Below are 23,375 nucleotides of genomic sequence, written 5' to 3' on the forward strand. Positions count from 1 at the left end.
CATACGAAATATGAGTTTATGTTGCAGTTCATGAGTCGTGGTAAAAACCAAACAGCATGGCATCGCACTCTCGGTTCGATTAATCTACAGTTTCATTTGATCTCCCTACAGTTTGATTAATCATAATTAGTGTATTATATCATTGATAATGTATTGAAGAATCCCAAACACGACCTCCATGTAGCAAGGTTTGCTATCCAAACTGATAAATGATCACAAAAAAGATTATATAGAAAATTGAGCACTAGCATGCTCTTGTGAGAATAATGCTGGATGAATAACTTCCTAAATCAGTTTAACTAATAAGAATCCATGTCAAACATCATAGGCCATGCTAAAAACACTCCGTGAGCAATATTGGAGCAATATTCTCCACACTGCCAACTGTGTACAATAATCTATGTTACTTGTTCTCCCAATCCTTCAGCTTCTTGCTTCCTTTTGGTTTAGCAATAGGCGCATTCATGCCACCCATTTTCTCATTGTATTTTGCTCGAAGTGGTCCAGTTGAAGTCCACCTAATGTGCAACGAAAAAAAAAAAAAATCAATTCACCAAATATAATAATATAGCATCGGAGATTCAAATCGTGAATGTACTGTCCATAACATCGTGATGAAACGATAAATATAAAATTAAATACTATACCAGCAAAAGTTAAGGTAGGCATATGAACTAAATGCATATTGCTGCATAGATTCTAAAGAGAGAGAGAGACACTCTATTGCATCTTCTGTAATTCCTTCGAATTAATGGATGTTACTATGTTACTGTCTTGTATATTTTGAAACTTTTCTGTAATATTTTGATTTTTGCATTCCCACGGTTATAATGAATGCAGGTCCTATTTTCATTTTTGTTCAGTATAACCGTGGGAATGCAAAAATCAAAATATTACAGAAAAGTTTCAACTATGCCTAACAAAATAAAAAAAGCCAACTAAATCCACCCACAAAACAAATGCACACACACAGCAAAAAAAAAATATATACGCGTGCACGCTTTCTTTCTTTTTTTCTCTCAAGTTTCCCCTCTTTAGAAGAGCAGCAAGGGAGGGGATAAATTTGGAATCCATATCCTCTGCATTAACGTAACTTTTGAGTTTAAAGCTTTCGACCGTTGGATTACATTCACGATTCAGATTTCGATTCTTTACTTTTCTCCAGTCGCTTGCTTTTTCTCCAGTGCCCTTCTTATTCCTCTTCGCATTTTTCCTCTTCCTTCGTACTCTTTGATGAATTATCAGAACAAAATTTAGATTCCTCTCTTACTCAAAAGGAAATTTATTTGAAAAGAAAAAAAAAGTACGGTTCAAGTGAACACAATGCTGTCTTAAAGGAGTTGTGATTTGATTAATTAATTATTAATTGTCTCCCTTTCTCCTTTGCTTCTCTCTTAATTTTTCTCTCCTCTTATGGTGTCGATTGTCTCTCGTCTCTCATTAATCAGTCCATCTTTGCGTAAGGAGCTTCCAAGGAAAGTCACAAGAGGCTTAAGGTCCTCGTCGCCTTTTTTGTCGTTCTCTCCGACTCCGTTGCCTTCGTGGGTGAAGCACGAGAGGAGAAGCAAGCTCCCACTAGAATAATCGGATCCGGGTTTCAAAGTCCAACTCAACCAGCTCCGATCAAGATCCTTTCCTTCTTTCTCGCTTCTTTCTGTTTTTATATGGTACACTTTGATTTTTCAATCAGAGCAACGGGGTTCACTTGATTCTTATAAAACACAAAAATAACTAATTATATTCCAAATTGAAGGAAAATGAAGAAGAAAAGAGTCAGGGTTCACTTCAATTATGATTTATCGGAGAGGACAAATGAAGAAGAAAGGAGCTAGGATTCTGAAGATTTGTAGAGAAAGCAAATGAAAAAGACGAGCGAAGAGCGAGAAGAAGGATACACCACTGGAGAAAAGAGACTGGAGAAGATTAAAGGGTTGAAATTTGACTGGCAAAGTCTAATTAAATCTGAACCGTAGATGGAATCCAACGATGGAAAGCTTTAAACTCAAAAGTTACGTTAATGCAGAGGATTTGGATTCATAAATTTGGTATAGCCCATTTGGTACTTGTGACATTTCAGCATGGCCAAACAAACTAAATAACAGACACAAATTTTATTTTAAATAAATAAAACAGAGAGAGAAGGGAAAGGGATTTGGATAGGTCACATACGGATTACTCCAATCAGTCGTATCCTCATTAAGCAGATGTGTCCATTTTGTTCTACCGCTCCTTCCAAAGTGCTTGACCTGCATGACCTTTGGCAAAATGGACTTGTCCATTTTATCCTCTCCTGTGGCAGATGAGAAGTCCCTTGTGTAGATCTCATCAGTCCCTGCTGTGGCGGCCCGGTCGTCAGAATCTGACTGGAAGAATGCACCTTTGTGATAATACTTCTGCATAAACTTCCATTTCTGTTTATTCCCCCCTTGGCTAGGCTTCGGATTCCGCCGCTCCCACTCCCGCCTCTCCTCTTCAGTCATATTCCTCAACTTCTCTATCTCCTCTCTCTCCTTCAGCCTCGCTTCTCTGTCTTCCCTATCTCTCTTAATTCTGGCTATCTCTCTCACCTTCCATGCCTCGTACTCTTCAGCCTCATTTATTTCATCATCTGTATCAACATCCTCTTTATTTGCGTCCAATTCCAAATTCTTCTGGATCTCTTCATCCTTCCGGATTTCTTCAACCACCAATTGTTTTGTCTCCACTTTTCTCTCTTGGGCTCTTTTCTTGACCATTTCCTCAAGCCGCCTGTCTTCCTCCTCAAGCCTCTCTCGCTCGGCTATGGTGTCCCTCTGGTTTTTCGGGGTGAACACTGGCTTGAGCATCGCAGGACCCATCAGGTCATCCTCTGAGTCGGTTTCATACTCTGACTCCTCCTCTTCTTCCTCCTCTTCTTCCTCTGCCTCTTCCTCCTCTGGCAGAAGTGCCGCCTCCTCTTGTTCTCTCTGGAGACGTTTTTCCTTGATGCGCCGACGCCTCTCTTCCACTGCTTCCTCGTCCTCTTCCTCTTGCTCAGCATCTAGCTTAGCTGTGTGAAAAAAGAGGAGTCAAGCCTTATTTTAAATGTTTCTTTGCAAATAGCACCTGATATTTTTTTATTACTTACAATGCATGCCATCTTTCATATATGCATAGTGAATAAATATCTGAACTTCGCTACCTATTTTTAAAAATTGATGATTTGTCCCAGCCTCGGAAGTAATTGTCCTAGAGAACCAACATAATAAAGAAATCCAGAAAACTGTATTTAGATGATGATGATGATGCACACTCTAAAGTTGTATTAGGCTATTAGCTAGCCATGAAAATATTGGGTTGGGTTAAAATGAAAAGGTAGGGCTTACTCAGTGTTTGCTCCTTAATTTGTTTACCTTTAGTTGTAAGCAAATATATTATATAATGTCAGGTGCTTACCGAAATATTTTGCAACTAAGCTAACTATCTTGTTAAATTTGAAAAAAAAAATGTAAATAAATAAAATTTATGCAAGAGAATATAATAAGCTCAGTAGCCAATAAAACAACCTCACATGAACATAATTAAGATACAAAGCCCAATTAATCTATTGTCAAATTATAGTATAATACTCATATTTAGCTAAATTTATGAAGCAAAAAAAAAAAAAACAGAGAGAAAAACACCTTCTTCTTCAGCAGTAGAAATAATCTCAGCTTGTCGAATCCGCCTGTGGTCGGCTCTGAGCTCTTCTTTATTCTCCACCCGACTCTCAGCAAGGCGCCTCAGCCGCCTATCGTCCTTGGACAGTGCCGCGTCAGAATCGTCACGGCTTGGAAACGCCCTCTCTAAATTGGCGTCACGCGCCGTACGGAAGTCTGTAAGGTCTTCATCGGCAATACCAGCCCAATCCGGCGCCTTACCAGGCCAATATCGCTTCACCTTGGTCTGACCGATCCTTCCCTTGAGCTTCTCTCGGATTGCTATGGCAGCATCGCTCACGCCGGCGGCGACCGACATGGCTGATTTGCCTTGCTGCCTGGGGGCTTTTTGCTGTTTATCTTAGGGCTAGGGTTTTGATTGGGAAGGAAGGCAAGACGGAGAGAGATTAACGAGCTGTACCGGAGGTAAACTGATCGACGAATCGGATAGGGATAGGGACGGGGGTGTATGAGACGATCGGATTCCGACAGTAGTTTCACAGAGGAAGAGTTGAGAAGGAGAGAGCAGGATTTGGCATAAATCGAAGTTTGTGTTCAATCCGGTAAAATGTAAAACCGCTCTGCCGGTCCAACTGGACCAACCGAAGAGGAACTGAGGAAGGGGAAAAAAACCGATTGTTTTTTATCTGTAACATTTTAGGAAAATAAAATGAAAGGTAGTATTTTTCTCGAAAATCTCAGAAATAATAAGGACGCTGTGATTCATTGGTCCGGCTCATTTTAGAGAAAATTTCATGATCTTACATTTTTTTAAAATAGTTAATTTTTTATTAAAATATCATAATAATCAATATTCTCATAAAAATTAACATTCTTTCTTTTTATTATCTTTACTTATTTAATTTTTTATCTGATTATTTCAAAAAAAAATAGTTTAGGCAGAGATCAAGCCATCCAATTATTTAATATTCTCTTGCTCTTGTGATTTCTTTATTTAAGTTTCAAACTCACGATCTTACATATAGAGAACTTTGTCTTTATCAATATTTTAAAAACTAATTTTAGTTATTTTTAAATTGAATGGGCAAAAATACCCATTATTATATACAGGTGTCCCTTGTTTTTTTAATTAAAGAACAAAAACTTAACCGTAAAATGTTTTCCCGAATTTTTTATTAATAGAAATAAAATAAAAGAAATATCGAAAAACGGGGTTACTTTTGAATATTTGCGAAAAGTAGGTAGATCGGGTTGTCACAACCCATCCCACCGGACGGGTCTAATTAACCCGTCTCGATTACTCCCTCCTTAATCAAATTCGCTTAATCAAATTTGCGAAAAAAAAAAAAAAAAACCCGGACGAGTTTACAGGAGACATCCTGAATTAAAAAAAAAAAAAAAAAAAAAAACCGGACAGGTTTACAGGACCCGTCCAGAACTTAAAAAAAAACAAAAGAAATATGCAAAGTAAATATCTTGAGTTAGAGAAAATACTTTTCTATTTATGAAAATCAATAATTTATGTTTATGCAGATGGTAAAGGGGCTGGAAGAGACCCTTGTAGGAGCTTGTCTAAGTCGTGCCTTGAGCTTTGTTTGTAAGAAAAGTGACCTTAACTCACCTAAGGTAACCATAAACTTTTATTTTACCATCTACATCATGCCAAATACTTATCAATGTACTCGCCTCTTTTTCATTATTAAATTCTGAACTTCAAAAACAGGTATTGGGATACCCAAGTAAGTCCATTGGCCTCTTCATCAAGAGATCAATAATATTCAGATCGGACTCTAATGGAGAAGATTTAGAAGGTAATGCTGGTGCTGGGCTCTACGACAGGTAAATCAGCGGATTTTTTTTATACAGTAAAAAAGTGAGGAATTCAAACAAGAGGTTCCAGTTCAAATTAGTCTCTATGGTAACTTCTGCTGGGCTCTACGACAGGTAAATCTGCGGTTTTTTTTTTTTTTTGGGACGGATCCTGTAAACACGTCCGTTTTTTTTTTTTTTTTTTTTTTTTAATTCGGGATGGGTCCTGTAAACCCGTCCGGATTTTTTTTTTCACGAATTTGATTAAGGAGGAAGTAACCGGGACGGGTTAATTAGACCCGTCCGGTGGGACGGGTTAACACAACCCATCCTACCTATTTTTCGAAAAGACTCAACAGTACTCTCGAATTTCGATATTTTATTTATTTTATTTCTATTAATAAAAAATTCGGCGTGTAGTTGTGTCCCTTGTCGACTACTTTCTCCCCGCATCCTCACTCGAGTTTATTTTATTCAACCCAATTCAGAAGGTCGCTGGATAGATTAGTATTTAGTAGTTTCAAACTTTCAATCATGCATGCGTCATTTAGTATGCAAAATAAAAGAAATAATGTGATCAGATCAACAGAGCAAGAACATTATTATATGAAATTCGTCTTAACTGCTGGTTCACAACGAATTATATATATATACATCAGTAATTAGCTGTGCTAGCTGAGACCTCTCGCGGTATACATTTTTAATCAAGGAAATAAAAAAGTGTTATAAATAGGAATGGACTTAATTTCTGGTTTGATACCACATGTCGCTCGATAAATTGGTACAGTTGTGCCTTTCTTTGGAGTTTGGAATGATCTGTTCCGCCGATGGTAGCAACTTTCAATGTATTTTCATACAGGGTATAACAATTTACTTTCTTGGCCGAAGAGAGCGGGTGCAGGGAGAAACAAGGGACAAGGGACACAAGGGGAAGTATTTGCGGTTCAACATTTGCTCTGTAATAGGAAACAAGGATCCATTTAAAACGGAGGGTTTTTTTTATCCGTTCAATCGGAAAAATAACTAAATAAAAGAGAATAAAAAAGTAATTTTTTGTAGGTATATTGAATATATATAGTGTTTAAATGTTAAATTTTCTTAGCCACAGAGAGTGGGGGTGAGGGAGTAACAAGGGATAAAGGACACAAGGGACACTTCCATTTAAAATAAAGGATATTTTTGTCCAGTCAATTGTAAAAATAACTAATAAAAATGTTAAATAAATAAAAGGGGTTAGAAAAAAAATATATTAACTTTTTGTGAGGATTTTAGATACTAAGACGTTTTAATGAGGAAGTTAGCTATTTTAAAATTTTGTATGGGCATGCTAGAAATTTTTTCTTTTTTGTAACCTCAGATATTAATGTTCATAGCATCCCTCTCAAGTCTCAACGCTATTGTTCACAACGTCCAGCTCAAGTTTCTTTTTGTTGTAAACATGTCAGCCGGTAGAAAATTAAAAGAATAAAGCTAAAAAAAAAAAAATTAAATTAGAAAATTATATTATTGACCCATTATTGCCGTTGGAGTAGCGTACAAACAGTTTTTTGAGTACCTATCAGCTATAAAATCTAAATAGATTATACGAACAATGTCTATTGTATTTGAGGAAATGCAAAGTGCAATACGATAGGATCAAATGCCCTTGCTTCTTTGATCTACTATACAACTCTATTTTTTAACACAAACAAATATAAAGAATCAACTTATTACAACTCTAATTTTTAGCACATCACGACATCACATTTATCATTACTTTAATATTTAAATTTTTAGAAAACAAATTTGAACCGCTCATTTTGTCTTATGTTGCTAGTATCTATCCAACCAAAATTAATTGCAATTGTAGGTCCAGCCAGTCTGGTTCAAGCTACACTAGGTTCAGATCCCCTAGGATTCAAATAGACTGGTAACCACTGTTTAGAAATGAACTTAAAACGGATCCTACAACGGCAATTATGTGTAACGAGAACTATTTGCAACTGTATTGTCATTTACTTCTATTGGAACTCCGTAAATTATTCGACCGTGCCCGGCAAATGGAACAAAAAACCCCAACCTGTACATTCCCCTGTATGAAATATGAATATGTAACAATAAATAAATATAGACACGGTAGAAAAATTATCCGATTTTAAGTTATCTGTCTGCACGTAGCAAGTATAACCTAATAATCCTACCATAGTACCAGGAAAGCCACTTTAGCCAAAGAAAAAAAAACAAATGAAAGAACAAGCAGAACAAAGAAAAACAAACATGGAGAAACAAAACCAGAAAAATGGTCTAAGAAAGCATAAAGCCAATTGGAGAATAAGCCACCTAAACATTCATCTAGCCCATTTAAATTAAGTAAGATTCAATATGACATGCACAGAGACCGAATGAAAGCTTGCACCAACAGCACAGAATCCAAATATATCTCAAGTTGATATCACTGCAACAAAGAAAAAGGAAAAAAAAATAGCAAAAAAAATATTAAAATGGTGTTCAGGTTCTTTTTTACCTTATTCTGGTATTTCCCAGCAATAATGATTGTAATACATGGGTGAAGTTTTTTTTTCAGATTTAGGCTCCAAAAGGTGGAAAATGTCACTATATGAGTTTTCTAACAGCCAACACAGCAACCATTATGATATATCAAGGGGCCTCATGTTTTGTTTTCCAGAAGAAGCCAAGTCTGTATGTTTAAAATAACCTGTAATGTCATTCAACCGAATGTAGCGACGAGGAATTCTTTGTAGATGCTCATGAACTTTGCCACAAATGCTGCCAAGTAGTTTTTCAATAGAGCATTAGAAATTAAAATATGGTTCATAAAATATTCTTTTTTGCAAAGAAAATAAGTAGTTAAAGAAACATTGTGGACTTGCCCAGTTATCATAGAACACATGGCATCATTATGCAATTATTTGCAAAAGTTCCCAAAGAAATGGGCATAAAATTTACTAATCTTGATGCCAATAAACAGAGTTGTCGAATCGAACACCAAAGTAGCTTTGTCAAGTACACCAAGTTGCTGGCCTATTCTATGGTATAAGTTCGCCACAAATCCACATTTAAACAGGGAAGCATGGAAATGCTTGACATGCTTTATGAAAACTAAACTACCAGTGGATTTTGCCAAGCTTGCATCCATTACCCAAAAATAATTTCACATTGTGACCGAAGTAAACAAAAATAGCATCACAAAGTCTTTCTTCTTGGAGTTAGCATAAATATATAGTACCTTCCAAGTGAAATATGGCTTTGGAACCAAGTCGCATCTTATGTTCCTGATATTTAAATAAAAACAGCAAAAACAATTTACAAGATAAGTTAAATCAAAAGAAAAGAAGACTGATATTATGAATTAAAAATTTAACAAAAATGGATTCAATTATAAATATCAGCATAATCACATCTGAATTTTTTTTTTATCAGGGTGCAAGCAAAGTGAACACAAAGCCCTTATTTTTTAACATTTGACTGTATGACCTGAGAACACTTCTTTGGTTTTGGAGGTGAGTTTTCAAGGGGTAATTAATGGTCCGCAAAGTGGAAAAAATGCACTTGGAACAAAACACTTCGGGCTTTGGGGACTGGTCTCTCAGTTTAGCAAAGCTAAGCAATTTGAAGGAAAACTGCATTACTCCAGAAAGACGTAGAGACAAATTATGGATGCCCTTTATCCTCAAAATTAACTTGGTCATAAGCCAGAAGAACGGAAAATTATGTTAATCTTAAACTTCAGGCAGACTAATATGCAGGGAGCGGGACAATAGACTGAAAATTCAAATTCACTCACGTAATGAGCAGCCCAGTGACAAACTTCATGCTTCAACTCGGAGTCCAACTTCTTCAACAGCTCACACAACAATTTCTGCAAATAATGAAATGAAGCCTCACTGCAAAATGTTATAAAGCAAGAAATTTCATAGTAGAACACTTACCATTCTGGTCAGATCATGTACTAGCACAGACCATGTAGTATTTGATTCACAAAAGCTGATACCTATTAGAACCTATTAGTTTCATTTTCATTGATTCTTTTATTGTCTGTATGATTGAATATAGTTTGAAGCTTTATGAAAAATTGCAAATTAAACCAAGTAGGAATTACATACCTTCAATATTACAACAGGAGGAATACAGTTTACAAGCAAGTCATACAGCTTTTGACGGACCTCATATAGCCTGACATGGCATGGGCAACATGTTAACAAAAAGAACCTCGATCTAGTCTAAAGGAATCTAGAATCAAACTACTATGCTATATGGGAAATAAAAAATCAGTTCAGTAGATCAGAAGAGTTCGACTTCAGCTGTATATTTGGATTACAAATCACACCATAGTGCTTTTTTGCATTTGCAAGAAACATCTAACATCTCTCATTTTGCAAAACCTAACATCTTTCAAGTTATTTGCAAATAACACCAGACAGCTAGACAAGGTTATACCAAGAAAGAATTGAGTAAATTAACCCTGAGTTTTTCATATTAGCTCTAGTATCCACAATAACTAACCCATCTGAACTCAGAGCTTAAACCACAAGATCTCAGAATATGCAAGGGTGAATTTATCAACATATGGAGGAATAAGTTCTCTTACGCCCACTAAATGGTCAAGTGTTAAATGCATAATCACAAAAGAAATTGATCTTAATGCTGGATACTATAATTTTTGGATCTAAAGAAAAGTCAGAAGTCATCTGCAACAAAATTTGGGCTCAATTTACAATTGAGGACAAAATGGTTACTGTAGTAAAATAAGTAAAAATTAAAGGTTAACATGTACTTTTTGGGACTTTGCTCCTTCAGAATATCTGACACAATATTTGACACGTGTTGCTCCCAATCAAGGGGTGGAATCACTTGATTTTCTGCAAATGGATACCTACAACCAAGATAAGTAATATGCTTAATTAATCCATATTATTGACCCGATAAACTCTTTAAACCTCAATTATGCAATCAGGTCTGAATAGTTACCCTTGATGTGATATTAAACTCCACACCAAGAAAATAATGAAGGCAAATTAGAACAGCCCCAGAAAGTTGTCAAACTGGCGATTTCTACTTGATCTAATGTGTCAGATAATGGACATTTTTAGGGAAAAAGTTTGTGCATGGAAAACAACATATGAATTAGACAACTCAAATTGAAAATTTATAGGTAGGACAAAGTTTGAAGCTCCATCCACTTGTTAATAAATGCCCCAGTCTAAATTTGAAACTCTGACAGTAATTCTAAAACTCAGATCCGAGTCTCTAACAATTGCCAGTGGCCAGGGTTTGTAAGTGTGGCAGTGAATTAAGAATCACGGACGGAATTTCAAGGTCCAGTCCTTTGAGTTTTTCTAAATTTTCAAAATTGAATACAGCATCTGTTAATTTGGTGTTGTGTTTTCAAACACAATTATATTCCATTACTAGTATGGTGTAATATGAAAGTATACTAGCACTTTGATTTTCACCCTCTCATGTGCAATTAACCCTCCAACTTAGCATTCATTAACCTCAATCCTGAAAGAAGATTCCATTATTTTCCTCTTAACTGTGGCATTAAACACCAAAGTCAAAACGAAAAAAATACAGAAATAACAGAAAAGGCAAGTGCTTTATCTCAAAAAGCTAATGTTGCCAAAAAAAAAAGTGGAACATTGAAGACAGGTGAGTTAACACTTGAACGTTAATGAAGATCTTACTCTTTCACACGGCAGGTCTCAAAAAATAAAATTGCTCTCCTCAAATTCCTGTTTGATTGTGCTGCTATACGATTTGCAAATACTGGTGGAAGGGTAAGGCTCTCCTTCTTTGCAATAAGCTCTAGAACTTTAACAATCTGTGCAACCAAAAAGGAAAAAAAAATAGAGGTAGCTACTAGAGCAGATGCATTTGAATGTATCAGGTGAACAGCAATGCTATAAACAAGAATATTTGCAATATGTGAAAATATTACATCATATTTACAAAAAGAACCAACTATTTTCTCATTTTTGCAACAAAAAATTAACATATTTCAAAATTATTTGCAACTAAAAACATTGACAATATTGTTTCCACTTCTTTATTCTTCTTTCTCCTAAGATCAAGTTGGCTAAGACAAGCCAACCAGATTTATTTTTTAGCACATTCTGTTCAGCAATCCCAATTAGCAAAATCTCCGAGGACAGTGTGTCACTTGAAATTAAAATAATATCCCGGCATTATAATTTAAATATCCATTGTAATTCTGTTTGCAACCCAAAAGAACAATAGAATGAGATAATCAACGAGGCCGTTTGAGAATAACACAAAACATATTAGTAAACTACCAAATAACACTTAAAAAGTTTCATCATACCCAAACTCGGTTTGGACAGCGGACAAAAAAAATTCTGTCAACATTGACAATTTACACCTTCAACTAATAGGCAACTATATTTTCTAAATTATTGCATGAACTGAATTCAATAAAAATATACATATAAAATTTAGTATCAAAAGAGATAATGAACTTACAGTTTTGATTTTAAGGTAGAGAGAACCAATATTTACTAAATTCCATGAGACTTTGATTTAGAAAAATTTACATGCAATTCGATCATTTTTCAGTTGAGTTGAGCCTTTAGAAGCTGCATATTTTCAACACTTAACCACAGAAATATGATCAGAATGAAAAGAGATACCTCTTCTTGTGTGGGCGCATTAACACGGATATTAAGGCAGCGAGACCTGACAGCCTCAGTAACCTTAGAAGAACTGTTACAGCACAAAATGAGCCTACAAGATGAGCTGTACTTCTCCATGGTTCTTCTGAGGGAGTGTTGCGCCTCTCTTGACAACTTGTCTACTTCATTCAGCACTAAAACTGTATTTGTGCAGAACAATGAGCTTCTTCTTTTTTGTCTTTTTACTCCGAAGTACCTCATTTACATGATTGATTACGTGGCATATTTCCTCCCTCTCAAAACTTGTCTAAATTGTATTTGTGCAAAACAATGAGCTTATTTTTTGGTGTCTTTTTACTCCAAAGTACCTCATTTACATGATTGATTCAATGGCTTTTTATCTCCCTCTCTGGTTTTGTATTGCAATTGTCATCACAGTGCTGCAGGATTTATACTGCCTTAAATAGGCCCGGTACCAGGAGCAAGGCACCACCACGGGCTGCACAATTGGTCTTAGCCATTAATGGGACACATACCAGAGAATTATAAAGGGCATTGCCACAAAATAATAAATAAATAAGAATCAATATTTTAACTTGTTTCGAAAACGCAAGGTTTCACATTTTTGCAATTGTCTCAATATTTCAAGATATCAACAAATACTAGGTTGTGTTCAGAAAAGCATAGAACTAAATTCTGATGTTTTGCTTACAAATCTAAGGTTAAAAATAAACAAAAATAAAGTCCAAGTAGTTCAAATGTTGTAATTTTCAGTATATGCAAAACTAAGATAATCTAATCTCTTTGTGCTTCACTTACAACAGTTGATGTCATTTGCAAAAACACTAAAAGAATCTGGTGTCAATTGCAAATACAAAAGACGCATGATATCTCAAAATATTGGGAGATGGTTGTGATTGAGAAGTATGACGGAAGCTGCAAATAAAATAAAATATTGGATCTCTCCTTTCGAGGAAAAGCCCTTCACAGCATACCATTATGTGTCCCAGTATCTGATAAGACCAAGTGCAACCCGCCAAAAGCCCTTTATAATGCATTCATATATGCAAGTTGCAAGTACAGTAAACTAATGGGTGAAATATGTTACGGCCCTTTGATCAACTGCAACTGAATCCCATATTTCATACCCGCTTGAATTCTCTCACAGTACATAAGTTCTATAAGTAAAAGAGAAAGTAATAGCATAGGTACCTTTAAACCCCCTTTTTCCTTTAGTGTCTATGGACCTGTTCTTTGCCATTTCTTTAATTATTTCTTGAACAACATATCTATCTTGAAATCCGGCATCACTTGGGTTCATTTCCACATGATGGGCACTTGAGAGCATAGTTAGCTCAAGCTCAATTGTTCTTGAACCAGCCTGCAAACCAGATGCAATTTATTGCAGGCTTGCAAATGTCAAGATAGCAATAGGCATGTGTAATTGTTCTTCTTCTTCAAAGCCTTTATTCCCAAACAAGTTGGGGTAGGCTAGAAATGAAACCCAACCGGAATCAGCAACACAGGGACTTCCCAGGAGGTCACCCATCCTAGTACTACTCCTGCTCAATTTGTCGGGGTTTCCCCTCAAGAGTATAGAAAGGTACCAGAGGTGGATTGGCATGGAAATCATGCAGTCAATCCCCCCCCCCCCTCTTTTTTCAAAATTTACTGAATTGTATAGATGTTTTTATTGTAATTTCAGAAAATTATGCTATTTACATCTAATTTGACTCCCAATGGTTTATGCTAAAGTTCTCCATTTTGACCCCGTACTTGTAAAATGATAGGTAGTTATAATCAGTAGCCATACAATCCTCGGAAAATACAATGTTTTCTGGAATGAATTTTCTGCATTGTCCAAATGCTCAGATAGAACATAGCAGTTTTCGAAATGCTACTTGTGATAAGAAAAAAAACAGCAGGAAGAACGAAGGAAACACGAGTACTTACATCAACCTTCCACATCTTGTTTTCCAACTTCACCTGCAATAGTATTAATAATTAAATAAAAAAAGGGCTCCGGATTAACATAAAAGATAATAATGCCGTAAGAAGCAACCAAACTTCAGTCATCCTCCTATTGTAAATGCAGAGAGGGAAGAAAGGACTTCGAACACTGCAACAAGATGAGCATGGTATGCATAAAGCTTATTTTCACGGGTCTACGTTATAATTGCCTAAGCAGTTATTCAAGTCCCCAATTGGAATATTCTAAAGCTATGTTCATAGAAAAAGCTACTAGGTGGTCATATTCACACAAAAAAAAAACTATTTAAGTAGGGTTACTAATCCTAACCCTCAAGCTAGATATTTAACCCAAACAGTTACTAGCTAGGCAAACTCCGTTAAATCACTGAAACTACAGCCGCATTTCGTAAAATTCCTTACAAATAAACAAAATAAGGACAAAGACCTTCTCAGCAGCTGAGCCGAACATTTCTTTGATTAGAGCCATGATTAGGGTTTTCTTGCCAGAGCCAGACGGTCCATAGAAGAGAAGATGCGGGCAATCCTGCTCCGTCACCTGAAAATTCACAGGAAATGTAAATATAAGCCGGGACAGGATCGCAAAAACCCTAGGTCAGGGTTTTAAGAAAAACGGCAAAAGAAGCTGAGCCAGAGTGAGAACCAGCTTTTTGAGGTTATTGGCAATTTCTTCGTGCACTGTTATCTTCTCTAGGGTTTTTGGCCTGTACTTGTCTACCCACAACATCTTGACGAGAGGCGGGAGACTGTGGCGGGAGTGCCGCCCAAAGAAAGAGAATTTTGTAAAGAGGAGCAGAGGAGGGACGAATTTGCGAAATAGCCCTCTTAAAAATCATAATACCAAAGAAATTTCCGGAGTCATATCATACGCTACTACCCGTCTTTTGGAGTGCGTATCGTCTGAGATATCTCATATTTTATGTGACCGACGTGTCCGGTGCCTATTCGGGCATACCACAGGGGCCAGTATTATTTGAGCTTTGAGATTCGTCAGAACGTATTTGAACGGTTTAGATTTTCCGAAAAGTCACGCAAAATATGAGATATCTCAGAGGATGTGAATTCAGTCTTTTGACGGACCTCTCTTCTAAATTCCAATATTTTCAGGATTGCTATTTCAAGCCCATGAATTCTACTCAGTTGAGTGATGAGGGAATTCTATTATTTTCAATCCAATTTTGTCTCTTATTAAGTACCATCTTATTTTACTTCTAATTAATTCTTGTTATCAGTTATGAAAGGAAAATTCATGCATACAAAAGTTTTTTGTATAAATAATCCCTGCCACTATTTCCTGCCTAACAAAGTTGCTTGTTATGTATAATATAACAATCAATTATGAAATGAAAATTCATGCCTACAAGAGTTTTTTATTTAAATAATTCCTGCTATTAATTCCTACCTAATAAAGTTGCTTGTTACATATAGTATTGTTATCAAAAACAGACCGAACTGAACGGTTCGACCAGAATAAACTGGAACTGGAGGGCAGTCCGATTTGGTTCACTTCACTGGGAAGACTGTATATGTCCTAAAACCGTTTAAAATTGAGTTAATTGACCGGTTTTTGTGAAAACCGACACCGCTTAGTTAAAAAAATATATTATTTTGTCAATATTATTTTGAATTTGTTCCCTTCTTCTCTTCATCATCTCTCTTCGCTTATCATATTCTTTCAAATTGGTTCTCTTCTTTTCTCTCATGAAATTCGAAATTAACCACGACATACTAACAATCAAAGACATTAATGAAATAATAATCCAAAAAAAAAAAGGACATTAATGAAATTGTGACAAAGTTTGATGTTTAGAATCTCGAAGAGCATTTCCACATGCACGTGCAATAACTCGACGCATCCAAGCAAAACAACTATTTTTTTTGAATTCAGGCAGTGGCTGCCAGAGTTAATATTAAGCAAATGAAAACAGGGTACATCAGGAAGTATACAACTTGGCATCGCAATGCCTCTCACCAAAAAAAACCAAAATACCCTGCTCCTACGCCAAGCACATAAACAGACAGACCAGAGATGCGTGCTGCACCTCTCTTTAATTTTCAAATGCCACCCCGACCACAGTGCTTCTCCCACAGGGTGGCCTCATGCACTATCCAGCTTGCTACTAAGTCGACCTCACTTCTTTTGTTCTCAAAAATGCACAAGTTTCGCTGTTTCCAAATGAACCAACATACACAAGAGAAAAGGACTGGCCACTTCCTAGAAGCCCGGGACGATCGTGTTAGGTTCTCAGAAGCCCTCCAAGTCTCTTGTACCGAATCCCTCACTTGCACCAGGTTAATGCCAGTCAAGGAAGAGACCTTGTGCCAAATTCTTCTAGCATAACAGCATGTGAAAATTAAATGAACCGCCGTCTCCAGGTTGTTTGCATCACACATTACACAAAGGGAGTCGCAGTGGAAGTGTCTTCTGAGCATTACATCCCTTGTTAGAATCTTACTCTTCAAAAGTAGATGACAGAAAATTCTAACAGTGGGAGGAATGTTGTAGCTCCAAGTCTGTTGGAATTGCCAACTAATCTTTCCTGCGGCCATCATGACAGTGTATACCGACTTCGCACTGTAGGATCTTGAGGAGGACCATCTCCATTGGATTGCATCACCGGCTTCACTGAAATCTATTTCTAGCTCCAGATTGAACCTATCTGCAGCCTCCCTTAGTGACATAGCAGCTTGTGGCAATCGGGTACCCTGCTGAGCCAAGGTTTCTCCGTTCCAGTTGTCAAACCAGAATGAGATGCATGTCCCATCCCCGATTACCCATGCAGACGACCAGTTGAACCAGTGCTTTACTCCCAGTAGCTGGGACCAGAAAAAAGAACCCGTTTTTGCCCAGATTCTAGGCCCCTCATGATATGCCCCCTGCCATCTAATTCTAATGATGGAAGATGTCCAGAGAGACCCCTCATGCCCGTAGGCCTTCCACCACCATCTCAAGATAAGGGAGACATTTCTAATGTACAGATCCGGGACACCCATTCCACCCCACTCCTTTGTCAAACAGACTTGCTGCCAATTGCACAGGGAGATGCCATTGACCGGCCTAGTGGAGCTTCCCCATAGGAATGCTCTTCTCGCCTTGTCAATTCTTCTAATCACCCATTTAGGTAAGAGGAAGCAATGCATATGATAAATGGGAAGAGAAGAGAGAACTAATAAGTGGTGAGTTTGCCTTCGTAAATACATATAATTTATACTTATTGATAAAAATGCTTTCAAGGTGTTTGATTAATTGTTCGAGTCAAACAAAATTCTTCTTTTGTATGGGATTATACAAGTACACAAGCATGTTTTATGGAATAATGGGGGTTTGAAGTGGTTGTCGTGCTTGTATTTTGATAATCTGATAATGGATAGTGGTGACCTGAGTTTAATGGTTCTTATTGAAATGAGTCAGAAAGAATTTTTAAAGTCAGTATTGATGAATTTCTTGATGTACATGTCTATTTCTCCTTGATTCTTAATGAGTTTAAACCCAACTGTAGTTGTCCTTATCTTCTTCTCTCTTTTTTTTCTCCTTTGCTTACTTTTCCGGTTCGAGTTGTGTAACCATGTAAAGAGAATTTGCAGATCAAATACAATTAAAAATTCACTCTATCAATACTATTTTGTCTCTGTTTAAGAACTGATGCTTTCAGTTAAGACTTTCAGATTATAAATTATGATTGTTTTAAAAAAACTAGCAGTTGAACAACCATGTGCCATTAATCCGAAGCTTTACTGGGTCGATGACCCGATCCGATTCAGATGGCATTGATATATAGAGTAGAATAAGAAACAAAATTATACGTGTACAACTCCAAGTTGATTAAAATCTAGAACAGTTAGAAATAAACTTTCTAAATAATTAACTGAGATAATTAATTCATTGAGAATAGTAAAAAAAAAAAAGAAGTAGAACAAATTTCTTCCCTCTTTGATCCAATGAAAATTATTTGGATTAAAAAAGATGGTCAAATTGTTAGAGCATCTACATCCCTGAAACTCTTGGAGTTTCTAATCTAATGTGGCAGTTTCTAAACCAGTTTCAGGGATGCAGATGAGTTTCTTATTTAGCAACTTTGCTTCAAAGTTTTTTAATAAGAAACCGTTTATAAACTCTGACGTGGCCAAATAATTCGCTGAAATTATTCTCTCTTGTAATTTATTTGCTGATGTAGCAATTAAGAAACTCTAATTTTAGTTTCAGGAATGTGGGGGTTTAGAAACTTTCAGAGACAAAATTTTTAAAAATTAGTTAACAGTTATTTAGAAACTCCAAAAATTTCACAGATGTAGATGCTCTTAGTTCCAATATGTGCAATTAAAATTTGAAAAAAAAAAAAACAACTTTCGTTGTTAAGTATTTGAGAATTTCTGTAAGACCTTGGCATAAGCACTCTCACTGGTGCCTATTTGGTGAATATATGTGACGACATATAGTCAGACTTGGGCTTATCTCGATTTTCAGGTTGCAATTCAAAGAAATTCTAATTTCTTTGTTGGATTTAACTTTAAAATATATCAAAATGACTTTAAATAAATAAAAAAATCGAAACCGATCCAATTATGTATTTTTATCCAGACTTGTAAATTTTCAATATAACTTGGTATAAAATATAGCCATTAAAAAACTATAAAAAATAAATGCATTAAATGTCAGTGAATTTGCATACTAAATTTGGATAATTTTTCTGTACTACGAGAAGGCATTGCATAGCTGGGTTGATAAGGATTCAGTGAAATGTTCAATAAATTAGTGTTGTAGATAATGGTTCGTGCTTGGTGGAGGAAGGAACACCGTTAATATCGTTGTGCAACTAATTAATTAGATTTTACGATAATTTGATGTCCATATTAATGCATAGGTGAATACTCGTAGTTTGATCGAAAATAAATTTACGTACTAGATAGTTAAGAATATAATACATATCTTCTGTACAAGGACAAAACAAAATTAGATGTATAATTTACAAGCTTTCAGGCGCGTTAAGGAAACAGGAGTGTATATACGTAATTTTTAGTTCTCTGACCAAACAGGAGCGTCTCTTCTGGATTTTGAAATTAAGTAGAAAAATAGAGATCTAGTTCTCTTCAGTGCCTTTCTGAAACCAAAAAGTTAAAAATCCTATTCAATGCAGTAAAAAAGGAATTAACGGACCCTTGTTCTCTGTCTCCCAAGAATAAAAAAAAAAGTATTTTTTATCATATGGTGGGTCTTAGCACAGTTAAGTTTAGTTTTTTTTTTTTATCCAAAGTAGGTCTGTTAGGGTTCAAGTTTCTACACAATAAGAAAAATTCAAAGCTGATGGCACCAAAAAAAAAAAAACCAAACAAACATAGCACCTTTTTTTTTTATTGATCCAGGTGACCAGGCATCCAGCAATTGACTCGTATATTTAATTTATTAATTTGTGCAAATTGGCCCAGCTCATATTAATTCGGTCATTATTTTTTATTAAACTTTTGTATTTTAGTTTTTGCTTTTGTCTCAAAAAAATTAGTATATGCATAAGAATTATGTTATTTTTTATTATGTTGATTGTTTTTTTATATAGTATATAATCAATTAATGAGTTTGAATTCGATAAACTATTTGACTTTGAATTTTGCTCTTTCCTGACAGAAATATTGCATCTGTCATTGCAAACAGTGGATTTGTAAAAACCATCAATTAATAACAAATTATTGCTCTTTATATTATACTTTTTCGAGCATTTACATTGCACGATAATCAATCAATCTTAAAATATAAAAATAATCATCTAGATATCTGAGAAAGAAACTACACTTTACAAAAAAAAAAACTTTAAATATTCATAAAATTGAAAGTTGGAACTCTTAAAGCCTATTATCCAATTAGAGAGATTCAAATATAATAAAATAGCCTTTCACAGTCAACATTTACGGGAGCGTTTATAGTGCAAAAAAATCACTCGACTTAAAATAAAAAGCACAGGATGATAGGAGCTTCAAAAACACTGATACTAAATGAAAGTTCGTGGAGTGTACTTTTTATATAGACTAGGATTATCGGATCAAGTTAATTTGAATGAAAAAATTGATTCAGAAAACTATACCATGCAATTGGTCGGAATAACGGTTTGACATCTAACTAGTTAATATTGACGTCAGATTAATTGATCAGTTTGCATCTATATTTATAAACACATTACTAGTATCGTGCTCTTACAATGTACATAAATACATTATAAAATAACAAAAAAAAATTCATAGAAAATGATATAATTTCATAAAATAATAAAACAATAAAAATAATAATAATAATTCAACAATACCTATGAATGATATTAAAATAAATTAGAACATGGATATATTATAAGAGAACAAATATGTCAAAAATTAGTATTCCATAGGGCATGTTCGGCAGGCCTTAAGCATGGCCGGCCCTGGTGCTGGGCAGCCAGGGTGACTGCTCCGGGCCCCAAGATTCAAGGCGCCCCAAAAAAATGTTTGTATATATATAAAAAAATAATTTGTATATATTAAAAATAAATAAAATATTAAGATCCAAATTTTGTATATGTAAAAGGCTCAAATTTTTTTATAAATAAGTATGATCGGCATATCAATAAAAAATTAGACCGACTAATCGCTTTCATAAGTACTTCAATACCATATGCTTATAAGTCGTTTTAGCGTTTTAAAAGTCTACATAGTCAATCCAAACTGTTCAACATGATATCCATATTAAAACGTGATTGAAGATCAAATTTTACATTTTCTTTACTATTTTTTAAGGTAGGTAGAAAATCATTTGTTTATGGTTCAAAATCTTCTGAATTAATTGATTTTCTACCTATCTTAAAAAATAGTAAAAAAATTCTAAAAAATGTAAAATTTGGTCTCCAAGTACGTTTTAATATGGATATCATATTGAATGGTTTGGATCGACTATTTAGACTTTGAAAATGCAAAAATGATTTAATAGGCATATGGTGTTGAAGCACTTATGGAAATTTATTAACCGGTCTCATAAAAAAAATTGTATATATAAATGATCCAAAATTTTCTCCCGCACCGGACCCCAAAATCTTCAAGACCGGCCCTGACCTTAAGGAGGAATGATGGATTAAGAATTTAACTATTCTAAGGAGAACTTGTTCGGTTAGATAGAAAGATTAAGAATGAAAATTTAATATGGGTAAAATATGTGTTGAAGTATGTAATTAATGATCTAAATACCCCTTGTACTTTTTTGTGATTTAATGTTATTATCCTCTCCAACAGAGTTATTACAGCTAACTATAAAAATTAAACTTACCAAAAGTTATTGATTAACTAAATTAGGGAAAACAATTAGTATTTTATTTTGAAGATCAGGACGATAGTGGTCAACAAATGTATTTTATTATAGTTAAAAATGAATTTTAACAAGAGACTTTGATATTCTTCAGAGATTTTTGACAAAATTCATTATGACAAGCGAAAATCAAATCACGCCAGTTGCGAAATTTTTCTTTTCATCAAGTCATCTTCATTCCTCTCTCCCCTGTTCATGGCCGACATTCATTCCTATGCAAAGAAAAATATAGAGAAAAGGAAAAGCCAGTGCTAGATGCGACAAAAGTTCTTTCTTACGGAAGATTCTCAAACTAACTGAAAAGCAATTAAAAGCAATTATTATTAGTTTATTTACAGAGGGTGCAAAGTTATTTTTATGAGAAAAAAATATTTTTATTGTTATATAGAAAGAGTTTCGAGAGATTTTACGAAAGAGTTCAAAATACCCATCAAGTTGGGTGTCCATGAAAAGAGCTTCGCAAGACGAAGCTATCGATAGTGCTAGATTTACGAGATTGTTACTTGAGAACCAATAATTTTGAGTAGAGATAGAAAAATGTTTAGGGCGTGTTCGGTTGTCACGGGATTATGCGGGATGGGATTTGACAGGGTCGGGAACCCACTTTATAATTTGCGGGATCCCATATTCATTGATGTACACGGGAATAGATATAGGAATGTGTTGATGAGTGTTCGGTTGTACCATGGGTTTAGTTGTAGGAAATATTGAGATAGAATCTACTTGTATATGACATTTTTTTTTTAAAATATGACTTTTATTGCTACAATATAAAAAATTATTATTATTTTAAAGATGTCACATATTTTAAGAGCTTTTGACCCATCTATTCATTTCATATAAAAAAATTAATAATGTATGAGTAATTTTACCATGCTCTTCTAATTTTATTTATTTAATTAGTGCCAAATAATCAAATAAATTTTTATTTAGACTTTAGAGAAGTAGAGACTCTTGATGTATCATGTATCATGTATCATGTATCATGTATCCTTTCTATCCATTATAATTTTTTTTTCCACTGCCGAAACATGTAACTTAAATAAGAACCATAAAAAGATAAATTCATATTCATAATTAAAATAAATAAATTCATATTCATAATTGATATATTTGGAATTTTTCTTCCCTATAACAATAAATTTATATTCATAATTAAAAGAACCATGAAAAGATAAGATATATGGATGTACTCCATTTCATGAATTACTTAAATAATTTTACAAAGCACTCCTGGTTCCCTAATTGACATAAAGATATACTTCACAACAAAATCAACTATTTATAGCTTGCGTGGTCCAAAAGAAATGTTCATTGATGGAAAGGGACAAATAAGAAACAATTCCGTGACCTCTTGAGTTAAATTATTATTCTGTACCAGTCGGTACCAGAGGAGAAACCTTATACAGTACCCAAAACAGTCCTGTACCATGGAAAATACCAAAACAGTCATGTACCATGAAACCTTATACAGTACCCAAAACAGTCTTGTACCCAAAACAGTCCTGTACCCAAATTATTATCCTGTACCAGTTGGTACTAGAGGAGAAACCTTATACAGTACCCAAAACAGAATCTTTTGTCAATGCCCCACTTTTGTTAACGCCAATACTTACAATAACAAAATTGAGAGATTCTGTGAAGGACTGAAGATTTCAAAGTGGGGCATTGACAAAATGTAAAACCATGGTATTTTGTTAAGTTCCAACAAATACATAAATCTGATGGAAGATGCAAAGTCCAAATTAAACTTTTAATTCAAATTTACAAAAAGAGAGGTCTGTTTTAACCCTCTCTCTTCTAAACAAAAATATGTTATGAATGTAAATTAAATATATGTAAATTAATACATTTATACTTTTTTCACAGAGACACGTATTGAAAGATAATTCTAAGCATAATCTTGAACATATATAGTTCAATGATAGTTGTGAGCATAGCAATATAAGTAGGTTCAAATTAATTACTTTCAGTAATAAAAATTTAAATTTAAATGTGCATCACTGTATAAGC

The 23,375-nt window shown here is 34.8% G+C and overlaps 3 protein-coding genes across 3 annotated transcripts; all 3 read right to left on the reverse strand.

Annotated features, from left to right (window-relative positions):
- Positions 1-111: 111 nt before the first annotated feature.
- LOC144558029 (uncharacterized) lies at positions 112-4,180 on the reverse strand. Its single transcript, XM_078306733.1, has 3 exons — positions 3,642-4,180; positions 2,170-3,028; positions 112-518 (listed from the first exon to the last, which is right to left on the reverse strand). The coding sequence occupies exons 1-3, from the start codon at positions 3,973-3,975 to the stop codon at positions 404-406; spliced, it is 1,308 nt and encodes a 435-aa protein (XP_078162859.1). The 5' UTR covers positions 3,976-4,180; the 3' UTR covers positions 112-403.
- A 3,362-nt stretch (positions 4,181-7,542) lies between these two features.
- EMB2775 (ATPase family associated with various cellular activities (AAA)) lies at positions 7,543-14,883 on the reverse strand. Its single transcript, XM_078306274.1, has 12 exons — positions 14,688-14,883; positions 14,472-14,582; positions 14,009-14,041; positions 13,268-13,436; positions 12,074-12,255; positions 11,111-11,247; positions 10,201-10,299; positions 9,530-9,599; positions 9,211-9,285; positions 8,653-8,698; positions 8,122-8,192; positions 7,543-7,860 (listed from the first exon to the last, which is right to left on the reverse strand). The coding sequence occupies exons 1-11, from the start codon at positions 14,769-14,771 to the stop codon at positions 8,134-8,136; spliced, it is 1,065 nt and encodes a 354-aa protein (XP_078162400.1). The 5' UTR covers positions 14,772-14,883; the 3' UTR covers positions 7,543-7,860; positions 8,122-8,133.
- Positions 14,884-16,099: 1,216 nt separating this feature from the next.
- On the reverse strand, positions 16,100-17,185 carry LOC144558530 (uncharacterized). Its single transcript, XM_078307372.1, has one exon. The coding sequence runs from the start codon at positions 17,183-17,185 to the stop codon at positions 16,100-16,102; it is 1,086 nt and encodes a 361-aa protein (XP_078163498.1).
- Between the last annotated feature and the right edge of the window lie 6,190 nt (positions 17,186-23,375).

Source organism: Carex rostrata, chromosome 8 (genome assembly GCF_964058835.1).
Source record: "Carex rostrata chromosome 8, lpCarRost1.2, whole genome shotgun sequence".
Classification (NCBI taxonomy): domain Eukaryota; kingdom Viridiplantae; phylum Streptophyta; class Magnoliopsida; order Poales; family Cyperaceae; genus Carex; species Carex rostrata.

Coding starts and splice junctions, on each gene's coding strand:
- LOC144558029 (XM_078306733.1), bottom strand. CDS start 3,975: ATGTCGGTCGCCGCCGGCGTGAGCGATGCTGCCATAGCAATCCGAGAG. Junction 3,029..3,641: donor TTCTACTGCTGAAGAAGAAG/GTGTTTTTCTCT, acceptor TTTTTCACACAG/CTAAGCTAGATGCTGAGCAA. Junction 519..2,169: donor ACGACTGATTGGAGTAATCC/GTATGTGACCTA, acceptor GTTGCACATTAG/GTGGACTTCAACTGGACCAC.
- EMB2775 (XM_078306274.1), bottom strand. CDS start 14,771: ATGTTGTGGGTAGACAAGTACAGGCCAAAAACCCTAGAGAAGATAACA. Junction 14,583..14,687: donor CCAATAACCTCAAAAAGCTG/GTTCTCACTCTG, acceptor GTGAATTTTCAG/GTGACGGAGCAGGATTGCCC. Junction 8,699..9,210: donor GTCACTGGGCTGCTCATTAC/GTGAGTGAATTT, acceptor TTTAAATATCAG/GAACATAAGATGCGACTTGG.
- LOC144558530 (XM_078307372.1), bottom strand. CDS start 17,185: ATGCATTGCTTCCTCTTACCTAAATGGGTGATTAGAAGAATTGACAAG.